General features: G+C 42.5%; 1 protein-coding gene across 4 annotated transcripts in view; it reads right to left on the bottom strand.

Annotated features, from left to right (window-relative positions):
- Positions 1-12,335, bottom strand: part of nav2a (neuron navigator 2a) — a 566,581-nt gene that overhangs the window by 35,478 nt on the left and 518,768 nt on the right. For all 4 annotated transcript variants that reach the window (XM_059652190.1, XM_059652189.1, XM_059652188.1 and 1 more), the window contains 2 exons: positions 7,819-7,997; positions 5,389-5,542 (listed from right to left, as the gene is read on the bottom strand). In XM_059652190.1, coding sequence (XP_059508173.1) covers positions 5,389-5,542; positions 7,819-7,997 — 333 coding nt within the window. The remainder of the gene's footprint in view (positions 1-5,388; positions 5,543-7,818; positions 7,998-12,335) is intronic.

Below are 12,335 nucleotides of genomic sequence, written 5' to 3' on the forward strand. Positions count from 1 at the left end.
CTACGCCAACATCGTTAGCGCAGTCTCGATCAACGGGTGGCAATAGGACAGTTTTCCTGTCAGATCTGGAGTCAGGCAGGGCTGCCCGCTCTCTCCTACCTTGTTCGTGTGCTGTGTGGAGCCCTTCGCCGCATCTATCAGGAAGGATGTGAGCCTGAAGGGCGTGACTATCCCAGGCAGCGGAGGCCTTCAGGTCAAGACCTCCCTGTACATGGACCATGTTGCCGTCTTCTGCACCGATCGTCGGTCGGCGAGTAGACTGTTGGACATCTGCGGCCAGTTTGAACTGGCCTTGGGTGCCAAAGTCAATAGGGGTAAGAGCGAGGTCATGTTCTTCGGGAACTGGGACGACCGCTCCTTCATCATCCCCTTCACCGTCAGGACAGACTACCTGAAGGTGCTGGGTGTTTGATTTGGTGGAGCTGGGGCATGCACTAAGACTTGGGAGGAGCGTATCACCAAATTGAAGCAGAAGCTGGGCAGGTGGACGCTCCGGTCTCTCTCCATCGCGGGTAAGAACCTGGTTGTCAGGTGCGAGGGGCTTTCGGTACTGTTGTATGTGGCGCAGGCCTGGCCTATTACCTGGACCTGTGCCGCTGCGGTCACCCGGACCATCTTCCACTTCATTTGGGGGTCGAGGATGGACCGGGTCTGCAGGGACACCATGTACAAAGACCTGGAAAATTGGGGAAAGGGTGTACCGAATGCCACCCTCGCCCTGACGGCTACCTTTGTGTGCGGCTGCATCAAGCTATGCATAGATCCTCAGTACGCAAACACCAAGTGTCACTACTTACTGAGGTTCTACCTGTCCCCGGTGTTGCGAAGGATGGGCCTGGCCTCGTTGCCGTGGAACGCTCCGAGTAGTTGGACCGTCCCGTACCACCTGTCCTTCGTGGAGAAATTTTTGAAGGGAAACACCTTTGACCACAAGGCCATCAGGCAGTGGTCAGCACGTAGTATCCTCGAGACCCTTTGGGAAAAGGAGAGGGTGGATCCCGTCGTGTGGTTCCCCACGCAGGCTGCCAAAGTCGTTTGGCAGAATGCCTCATCGCCAGAACTTTCAAACAAGCACAAGGACATTGCTTGGCTGGTGGTGAGAGGGGCTCTGCCAGTGAGATCCTTTATGCATGCCTGGAATCTCTGCGCCACCGCACGCTGCTCTCGAGGCGGCTGCCGGGGGGACGAGGCTGTCGATCACCTCCTTCTGGAGTGTGCCTATGCGCAGGAGGTCTGGAGGGGGATGCAGTAGTATTTGTCGAGGTTCATCCCGAGCAGCTCTGTGACGCGGGAATCCGTGCTCTACGGGCTGTTTCCCGGGACGCACACAGAGACCAACATCAACTGTGCCTGGAGGACCATCAATGCGGTGAAAGACGCTCTTTGGTCTGCCCACAACTTGCTGGTCTGCCAGCTGAAAGAACTGACCCTGACTGAGTGTTGCAGACTGACGCACTCCAAGGTCCATGACTACATGCTGAGGGACGCGCTAAAGCTTGGGGCAGCCGCCGCCAAGGCGCGGTGGGGAAAGACCACGGTATGAAACCCCTTGTCCAGAATAGAAAAAACGGCCCTATCTGGTAACTGGGCCCAGCCGGCGCCTTCCCCATCTGGTCAGGGGGCCAACTGGGAGTGTGCGGGGTGACGACTGCCGGGATATTTTCTTTGCTTTGTTTTTTTTTCCAATTTTAGTTGGTGTACGTACCCCCTGGGTAACCTGGAGCGGCTTGCATGACTGGGTAGGTGTATAAATATGTTTTATTTTTTGTACATCTTACGAATAAAGTATATTTTTTCAAATAAAAAAAAGGTGACAAAACGTCTGAAAATGAACCTTCCAGCTCAGCGAGCAATCTCACATCCAGGACCTCAACCTGAGCTACAAATCTTCTCAAAACTCACTAGGTTTGATGGTTAGCACTGTTGCCTCAAAGTACCAGTGGCCCGGCTTCAACCCCACCCTCAGGTGACTGTGATGGAGTTTGCACGTTCTCCCCGTGCCTGCATGTGTTCCCTCCTGGGTGCTCTGGTTTCTACCTCCAGTCTAAAGATGTGCAGATTAGGTGAACTGGCCATGCTAAATTGCCCATAGTGTCCAGGGATTAGCTGCGGGTAATTCAGGGTTCCAGGAATGGGGTGGATCTGGGTGGGATGCTGTTTGGAGGGGTTGTGTGGACTCGATGGGCCAAATGACCTGTTACAGCACTGCAGGGATTCTCTGTATTTCTATTTAATGCTCATCCCCTATGATTAACTTTTGGCAGACTAATCTGCTGGACAAATAACAAATGATTATTGTTTGGGACAATTGGGAAACTGTTCAACATGATCCCATCAACATTATTCCATTTAGAAAGAAAATTGACTTCAAGTTCCACATAATGTGACCAGCACCCAAACCATTTATTTCTGTTGTTTAGTGAATTCAGTTTTCTGGAGCATGTGGTCACCCTCCCCCTGCACCACACCCCCACCCCCCCCACCATTAGCTGAATGACCATTCTTTTCATGGAGGGTGAAAGCCTAGCATTCAAAATATTCTGAAGATGGGTCCCTGGATGTGAAATCTGAATTCTGCTTTCTCTGCACAGATGCTGCCAGAGCTGCTGAGTTTTCCCCGCAATTTCCGTTTTTGTTTCAGATTTCAAACATCTACAATCCTTCATCTAATTCAACAGATGAATTTGGTCACAAGGACCTTATCTGTGACTTCCTGTGTTTCCCATTGTTTCATTCAAAGAATGTTTGCTGGTAGATGTTGCTCAGCAAGGTTTAACCTAGCATCCCCAGGCCAATCATCAATAAGCTGATGGGAGAGTCCAAATTAGCAACGAGTGCTGTTTTGTTTCAAGATCCATTGGTCACTGCAGCACCCAATTTATTCACCTGGTTGCTGTCTTGGGTGAATAACAGAAATGCAAACACATCCAGCCGTAAGACATCCCTGTTGTTGTGCATTCCTTTTGGCGAGAGAAAAAAATCTCAATATCTATCACAGTCCACCCACCAAAGAACAGCTGCAGCAACATCTGGCCAAACATGGTCTCTGCTGAATAATGGGCTTTCCAAGTATCCTCTGGACAAATTATTTCACACACACAGCTCTCTGATGACCTGCATATAATAACGTCACCTTTCCACTTGGAGTTTGTCCTATGCATGAACAGGCAAAAAAGGTTGGCTGGTCTCCAGAATATTGCTTTTGCATTTCTGGATCAACTCCAGGCACACCACATGTGAAACAGACTGCAGGATCAACAATAAGGACAGCTTTCTCTTCCCCCAACATTTAAGCATCTTTTAAAAGATTACCACAATAGGAGCAATTTTACTGCAGATCGCAGCAAAGCAAAGGGGCCTAATGTTCACCTCTTGTGTTATAACTTCCAGGCAACTGTGCTGTTCAAATCGTTTCAAGAACTTTATGGTTTAAATAATTGACACCTTTCATAAGTCCTTAGTACAAGTTTGAATCACTGGACAGAGGTGTAGTAGAAACACTCTACTTGGCCTAAGCTGAATCTGCAGTGTTGAGCTGAATGCTCCAATTGGAGCCTTTCAGATGTTGCCCCCAGGTGGGTATTAAGAGGCCCAATTTTGAAAACCAACAGAAGTATTCTCCTCTGAAACTTTTTTGGAATAAGAGGCACACTGGATTCTGTTTTTCTCTCTCCACAAATGCTGCCAGATCTGCTGGGTTTCTTCAGCAGTTTCTGTTCTTGTTTCAGGTTTCCATTATCTGCAGTTTGTTTCTAATTTTATCGAACTGTTCTCCTCAATTGGTATCCATGGCTGCAAGAGCCCATCATTATTAAACTTCAAAAGTTACTAGAGATAATGGGAACTGCAGATGATGGAGAATCCAAGATAACAAAGTGTGGAGCTGGATGAACACAGCAGGCCAAGCAGCATCTTAGGAGCACAAAAGCTGACGTTTCGGGCCTATGTTACTACATTGGTTGTTCAGCTCTTGGTTGCAGAATGCAAATGCATTCTTGAAGGGCTTACTTAGCCACGCTGGAGCAATGCAAATGGCTCAGTTTCTCACAAAAAAACTTCTCTGTTGGGCTTTGCAGCCTTGAATAGAGAGGGTTGTGGGGAAGAAGAACAGGTCTAAGTGAATCTACACAGGACAAGGGGACCAGGACTCAAGCTGTTGTGTAATTCCACATCTAAAAACTTATCAAGAGATAAAATGAAATCTGAGGTGGAGATGTGGGAGGTAAAAATCTAGGAAATCACTTAAAAAATATTTAGCTGCAGTTACAGAGCTGATCAGATGTCATTCTCAATGAGCAATAATGGATTGCATGCTGAACCTCACATGCACTGATCTCATGACAGAGGCAAATGAGCTGGATGCCGTGTCAGTGAGACACTCTTAACTGTAATTTCCATATTCAAACCCAGTTTGTGCCGAGTGAGTTTTGCACATCTCAGCAACTTCAACATAGAGACTAGGAGCAGGAGGAGGCCATTCGGCCCTGGGAGCTGTTCTTCAAACACAGGCTTGAACTAACAAACTCAGGGAGATCCAACTGCGCTTAATTGGGCAAGAGAAGGGTAAAGATGCCCTAGTCCTGCTCAGCTGCTAGGACAGAGCGAAGATCAGAACACAACAGGAGTAAGCTCTGCTGTAATACTTCCTGTGTCAAATAGCACATGAGCGGTCTCTGTTTCAGCTCACAAATGGGCAAGGTAGTAAATGGTTTCTGGTCCGTGTACAACCAGGCACCTGTAGAGGGCAATATTTTAGGAGAAAAAAAACTCCTAGGCAGCAATACTACTGCTGAATCCACAGTCCAGTAACGCATCATTTTAAATATATAATCTTGTACATACAGGGTTAAAACAGATGTTATTTAGTACCTGTTACAGGTGAATGTTATATATTCACATTTTGCTTCCCTTCATGGCGTTTTAATGTAAGTAATTTCAGAGAAAAGGTGTTCATTTTAAACATACAGCTTTCCCCACAATGTAGTGTGATCTAAATTGAAAGGACAGATACCCAAAAGCTGAGTCAAATCCTGACCCATGTATAAGAGTGGGCTGTGTGATCCTGCTTGGTGAATGTTGCTATCCTCCCTGTGCAAACCTTGGCCTGGAGTGACCCAAAACAGCTTCAGGCACTAATGCAAATCATCACAAAGAGGTAACCCACACCCCCTCACATTGCGTGCCACAACTATAATTTGGCTAAGGAACATTTTGATCCAGAGGCCCTGGACAAGGTTAGAGAAGACAACTGGATTGATTCCAAATATCAAAGGCAGTCAGTCACCTCAGCATTTAGGAGATCAAGAGCTATTTGAAACATATATTCTTGGCCAAGTTAAATTATACACAAGCTCACTTTCAAGAAAACCAGAAGACAAGTCTGCTCACCTGCATCCTATTCATGGCCTCACGCAGTTGATCGAGTTGGTGAGCAGAACTCAGTGCTTCAAGTCGAATGTCTGTTAACTTCATCTCTTTTTCTCTCAGCTCACCACGCAGCTGAATAATGGTCTCAGCCTCACCGTCGATACATTCAGAGATACTGCTTGGGAGACAAGTCGAAAGGGAGGCAAAAACCACTAGGGACCATTATTAATCTGTTCACTCAGCGACCCTTCCATAACAACTCCCTGATATAACAAAGGCAACTAACAAAACATCTTGCAGGCACAAAATGATAGATTTGAAATTTACTTAATATGCAAACATATTCTTAAACGTTAGTATTACGTTTGTGAATGGAAAACTAAAATGCATCACAAATTGGCAAAAGCTCTCACCCTGGGCTTTCTGCACTTCATAATAAATAGGGGGAGATGATGGCATAGTGGTCACGTAACTAGATTGATACAAGTGTTGCCATGGAAAATCGACCAGTTAGATAGCAGCTGGCAGTTAACTGCCCTGAGAAAAGAACCAGCCAATGCTGCCACCTATTTTGCTGATGTGAAATTGGGGCAGAGTATGACAGCGACTTTCTGTCCGTAAGACAAAGGCACTGTGTTTTCTTTCTCTCAGGATTGTTGAGCAAATGTTTGCCAATGGCAAAAATGTCCTTTTTTTTAACCAGGCCACCTCAGCCTGTAAAATCTAGCCCATGATACGTGTACTGCCTAACAATTCAACAGGAAACCAATATGCAATGGTAAGTCATCATTCCTTAATCAGTGCATTTATTCAATTTTGCAGTTTATAAAGCAGAATGCGGCTGTTAAAAATGAGGATTGAAAGAGAGACTGGCCTCAGAGCTCTTTGTGACACAGGATAGGTCAAACTTTCTGCCTGTATCTCATTTATGCTGCAGCATGATCAGAATCAAGCCCACGATATTCCGTCTATAGTATACTACAGAATATACAGTACACTGAAGGCAAATAGAGTTCCTCAGTAAATGAGTAAACTATGCTTAAGATTAAGAAGTCATTGGAACAGTATGATCATCAATTGAGAAAGAGTAATTTTCTTTAATAGTGAATAGGCAAATTTTTAAAAGATTAAAATGGTTAACAACATGGTGTTTGCTCTGGCGCAACTCAATATTTAATCTGTGTGAATAATTATGTATCATATCTGTTATATCTTTGACAGTAAAACACACATAAGTGATTATAAATAAGAGAAATAAACTGAATTAAAACACAGGTTTCAAGTGCAGTTCAAACATATTTCTTCAGTTCCCAGTGAACCTAATGGAGAGGACTTCCACTGAAGCTCTTTGTGTCAAGTTTCTCACGTGTAAATGGAGCTGTGCTCATCCTGACAAGAGGGCAGCATTCCTGAAGATATTTCTTGTTCACAGTGGACAGACATTAAGGAGTCAGGGAGTGAGTTATTGGCTACAGAATTCTAAGTCACTGACCTCCTCTTGTTGCCATTGTATTTACCACTGGTCAATGATAGCCTCCAGGAACTGTTGAAGGATTCAGAATTGGTAGTGTCATTGAACATCAACAAGGAAATGGCTAGATTTTTTTGTTGGAGGTCATTGCTTGACACTTGTGTGTCATGAATACGACTTGCCACTTATTAACCCAAGACTGAATGTTAGTGAGGTCTCGCAAATTCAGACAGTATCTGCATCATTACAGCACTGGTCATTGTGCAATTATTAGTGAAATTTCTCACTTCTGGCCTTTTGTTACAGGAAAGGTCATGGAACTCCTTCAGAGATGTCCTCGGGCTAAGGTGATTGACCTCCAACAGTCACAACCATCTTCCTTTGAGTAATGGGATGTGGTTATCACAGGCAAGGAAAACATTTGATGCCCTTTAGCTGAGAGACTTTTTAGGCATTTCACAGGGTAGGTAAGTTTAGTCGCTGAACGGCAGCAATGAATTAGCTGAGATTTTTTATGTCTATTTCATGGCCACTAGCTGTCAATTCCAAATGTTATTAATTGAACTTAAATTCCTACTAGCCTGGATCTCTTGATTACTGGTCCGTTGACATTACTGTGCTACCTTCCTATTTAACTCCCTGATACCAACTGATTTCAATTTTGCTGGAGTTCCTTAATGTCACACTGTCTTCTTCAGAAGACAAGGCACAGCCAAAGCTGGTCAATGAGGAGTTGGGGACAATGGCTGTACGGTACAATTTGGTGAGATTGACTGCATCAACTTGTTGCTTGAATGGTTATGTGGAGCTTGTATCTTATGGATTAAACCTATAATGTATACCCTATGGAACCTCAATTATTGGTCCACATGTTACAGTTACCCATTGCTGCATAGTCCTCCATCAGGAATACACATCTGAACCACAGTCGCAAACCATCTGAGTGTTTGCATACCTATGGTAAGTAAAAGTCTACGTACAGTGAGTTGGAGTGCGATGTTCTCATCAATGGGGTTGTGGGAGTAGATCCATTATGAGCAAACTTGGGGGATGAAGGTAAGGAAGAATCGGGAGTATTCATTTCTTCAATATCCGAATGAGATGAAGCTGATTTAGGAGACTTCTTTTTGCCAAATGCTTGCTTGAAGGAACTTCTTAACTAAACAAGACAAATATTTAAAAAGGATGTAAAGTGTGTATTTGGAAGGAAATACATTTGTGAAGATCTTCATACAGATATTACATACATTGTAATATGCTTACAGGAGGCTCTCTGGCATGGGCAAAGATACCTCTCCCTCTCTTGCATCAGCCAGTTACAGGGAGCATGGCAAAAAGGAGAACAGGTTTCAATCTCCTGCTTCCACATCAGTGGAAATCACAGATGAACCATGTCAAGAACCATTCTCAGGCTTGCCACCAATCGCCTGCTGATATGATGTGGCTACAAGGAGATTCGCCGAGCAACTAAAACCTGATTCAGTACATGGCATAAAAAGTGATAATGTCTTCAACACAGAATCATAGAGCCATAGATGCCCACAGCACGGAAACAGGCCCTTTGACCCAACTTGCCCATGTCACCCAGTTTTTGCAATTGAAACTAGTCCCATTTTACGTGCAGTTGGTCTATATCCCACCACGCCTAACACATTTGTGTACCCGTCTAAATGTTTCTTAAAGAACACAATTGTACTTGCAACAAGATTGCCTTGAGTCCAACCTCATATTAAGATATTGCTTAAAACCATAACTTTATAAACCAGAATATCACAAGAAAGATGTTCCTTCAAGAGCTTGTTTTGTACTGTAACCTGGGAGAAAAGAATTAAGTTCGAATCTCACATTGGCTTGTTCCATTATTAAAGTGGACCACACTTCAACCTTAACGACTTATTTCAAAGAATTTTTCACTTTGTGTGACAACCTTTTCTGATAATTCTGATCATAACATGGGTGAAGCACATTTCACCATTATTTTCCCCAAGGTGAGTAGGTTAAATCCCTCTGAAAGTTCACACTGGGTTAGAATATTAGACAGGCAACCAAAAGAAAACACATCAGAATGAGAAGCACATTACAGCACACTCCAAACAAACAAGAAGCATTGAAAACGGCAACACTGAAATGAATTGCAACATTAATAATGCCTGGATTTACATATGAATCAGAGAAAATTCACTCCAGAAGCCAGAGTGGAAATGAAGACCAGTACTGAAGATACATAAGGATGCATTGTGATTGATATTGTCCACCCACTGGGACAGCCAGAAGGTACGCTTCGCAAAATAGACACGGATCTTCACACACCAACACCAAGTTCTCTTCTCACGTGGCCAAAAACTTTCAAACGTGTACTTACGGGAAAGTACAAAGTATTCAGTTGAGACCGGGATTTAGAAATTCCGGTTTTATAGTTTAGAGTCCGGTTAAGCCTTACTCACCGACATATAGCTTCACAGCAACAACACTGACTTTTGTGTTGTTTCTGGGTGAGGATCAAAGTCAGCAAAGACTTAAATGTATCCAAACACTACAGAAATATGTCTCATTGGCGACATTAATCTGACAAAAAAAAGGTTGACTCTATTTTGCTTGTCTGCTGGATGGTAACTGGGCAATCGTGGTCTAAAGCCTTAGGCCATGCATGACCACCCACACTTTCCTGGGGCCTCCTCAAGAGCCTTTCCAGGCAGGAGACTCATTCCTGGCCTCAGAAACCTTGCCATCTGACTTACCCATTGTGTGGACCTGTACCCCATGCCACAACCCAACCCGCCCCTCATCACCAGCCAAACCCATTCCCACCCTCTCTATTCTAAGGATAAAATTGACCTCCCTGCCTTTAAAAAAAATCTGCACTCATCTAACTTTGTTGTCTTTATTAGAGGAAGAAATGCTAATCACGAGTTAATTAACTCGTTCAAGAAGAATGCTCATCACCAACTTCACCATAGCAACTTGGGATAAGCAATAAATGCAGGCACGGCCCACATCCCCTGAATGAATAGAAAGAAACCAAATCAATTATAAGGTTAAGGTTTAAATATCATAAAAAGTATTCAAAAAGTTATCATTTAAAACTATTTTTCCAAATATTATTCTACATTAAATGATCAAACTGCTCCAAAATCTTTCCATTAACCAACAAGCTGACGATGACACTCAACTTCATTCACTTTCTCACCATTATTTCATGTTTCTTTGACTTTGTTACATCACACCACTCAGGAGATACCACAAGATAACCAGCTGACATATACGCCTTATGTTTAATGCTATGGAGTACGAAGTTATTTCCTCCTTTTCATTTGTTTGCACTTCTTCACAAAGAGGACCTGTTCTAACAATCCATCCTCTAAAGAAGGGGAGTCTGACATATTCCACACCCAATAAAAAGGCTTCTTGGGTTCCACTGTAACACTTCAAAGCGGCTCATATTAAAAGTTTATTACATGCCACATAGTACACAACAGTATCCTTGAGGAATAACTTAACATTTATGAAATATCTGTGTGAAATACTCATCTGAAATTATGATGTGATAATTAAGGCATGCTGAAGTAAGTATTATTGCCACAGCAGTACAGAAGTGGGCACATCATCAGGCAAACACAGAGGGAAGTTGGCAAGAACTTCTCTTTTTAACTGTTTCCTGATTTCTGTGCTGTACCAAGGGTTTATTATGTCATGCTAGATTTAAGGTGATCTGCAAGTACAAGGTTATACTTACCTCATAAACCTGCCATGAAGTGTGCAAGCACAGGGAAAAAAAGAAGAGAAGACAACAAGCTAATTTTAATTTTGAACAAAGTAAAAAATCTATTTGATGAATAAATTCTACAAAATGCCAATGGTGAGAGTGGCTGCGAGCAAGCGAGCTTGACAAAATAAAAGCAGAAAGTGGTAGAAATACTCAGCAGCTTAAGTAGCATCGGTGCAGAGAAAATCAAGAGTTTATTCAACCTTAATTCCGTTTCTTGCTTCAAAGATACTGCCTGATCTGCTCAGCATCTGCATCATTTTCTGATTTTACTTCAGATTTCCAGCATCAGCCGTATTTCGCTTTTGGACAAATGAAGATTTAGTTTCCACAGTGTTGTGAAAAATTGGGAAGCTTTCTGGAATTTATTTGCAGCAATGAGGAACTGGCAGTAGTAAGTTGCAAACCAATTATTAACAGAAGGGAAATGAGTACATAATTTGCTATGGGGATTTAATTATTAAATGTATATTCTAAGTGGTCAGAGCTACACGAACAGGACACGATTAGAATAGTTCTTGAATTACATACATCAAAGTAATTTTATTTGCTCTTGAAATTTTAGTGGCATTTATTATAGCTATTTAAACAATCACTTAACAGACAGAATGGGTCTTAACTAAACAACATGCAACAAGATGAAGTTTACTATCAGACAAAATAAATCATAAAATGAATACCAAAACATTTTTTTCTCTATGAACCCTTTCTGAACTATTAATGACCTAAAATGCTTACCCTTAAAAATGTCACTCTATAATTCCACATCAGAGTATGCACACAAAGCTAGGCAGCAAACATAACCAACATAATGAATGCTCAATTTTCAGCAAAATGTATTAGTGGTCTCAACGAACATGCGATTAGATTGACTACTGATAACTATAGACGTCCCACACTCCATCTAACAGGTCCTTTGCAGATACCTGGAATGCCTTCTTACAATGTCATCTTGCTGAACAATTTTCTAAATCAGCAACTCAACTTTTTAAAGGGACTAAATAACCCAAATTCTGTGATTCATATTTTCATGTTCCAACATCCTTGAAGGAATGAGAAACAGTCAGAGAGCCATAGATCCATACAGAAAGGTGGCATCTGTGTCTGCAGCTTCTCAGGCTATTGGTCTTGGCTCAAATTGAACAAGTGGGACCATTTAGAAAGCTGGGTTCAATGTTTTGTGACGACATGAAGAGTAGAGATATAGCCTCATAGCCTTAAAATCATATTGAGGATGGGCAGGAGCATCAGGAACCCAGTAAAATTAAAGTAAAAAATCTATTGACCAATCATGGATAAAATCTACATCTATATCTGCATATGGAGCTACCTGGTTACATGTGCAAGGAAGAAAACAAACATAAGACTGAGGTATCCATTGAAATAACGGAATAACCACAGAGCTGAGATACTGCAACTTAATTCACAGAATCCAGTAATATGCATGCAGCCTACTAACCAACACTGCACATAGCATTCACTGCATTAGTTTGTGATACCTTGTTCTTACCAGATCTTTGTTTAGCATTTTGTATTTACTGTAGATTATTGGAGTCTATCAACAGACCAAACATGCTCAATTCTAACACACTAAAATAGTTATTAAATTATCTCGCTCTTAACTATTTTGCGTTCACTCACTGATCATTTCTGCTTGTTAATCGTAAATTGGAGAAATGGTCAATTAGGAAATCTTAAGCCTTTAAAAAAGGTAAGCCTTTTTTCACCAAAGAA

The sequence above is a fragment of the Stegostoma tigrinum genome, chromosome 17, assembly GCF_030684315.1.
Source record: "Stegostoma tigrinum isolate sSteTig4 chromosome 17, sSteTig4.hap1, whole genome shotgun sequence".
NCBI lineage: Eukaryota > Metazoa > Chordata > Chondrichthyes > Orectolobiformes > Stegostomatidae > Stegostoma > Stegostoma tigrinum.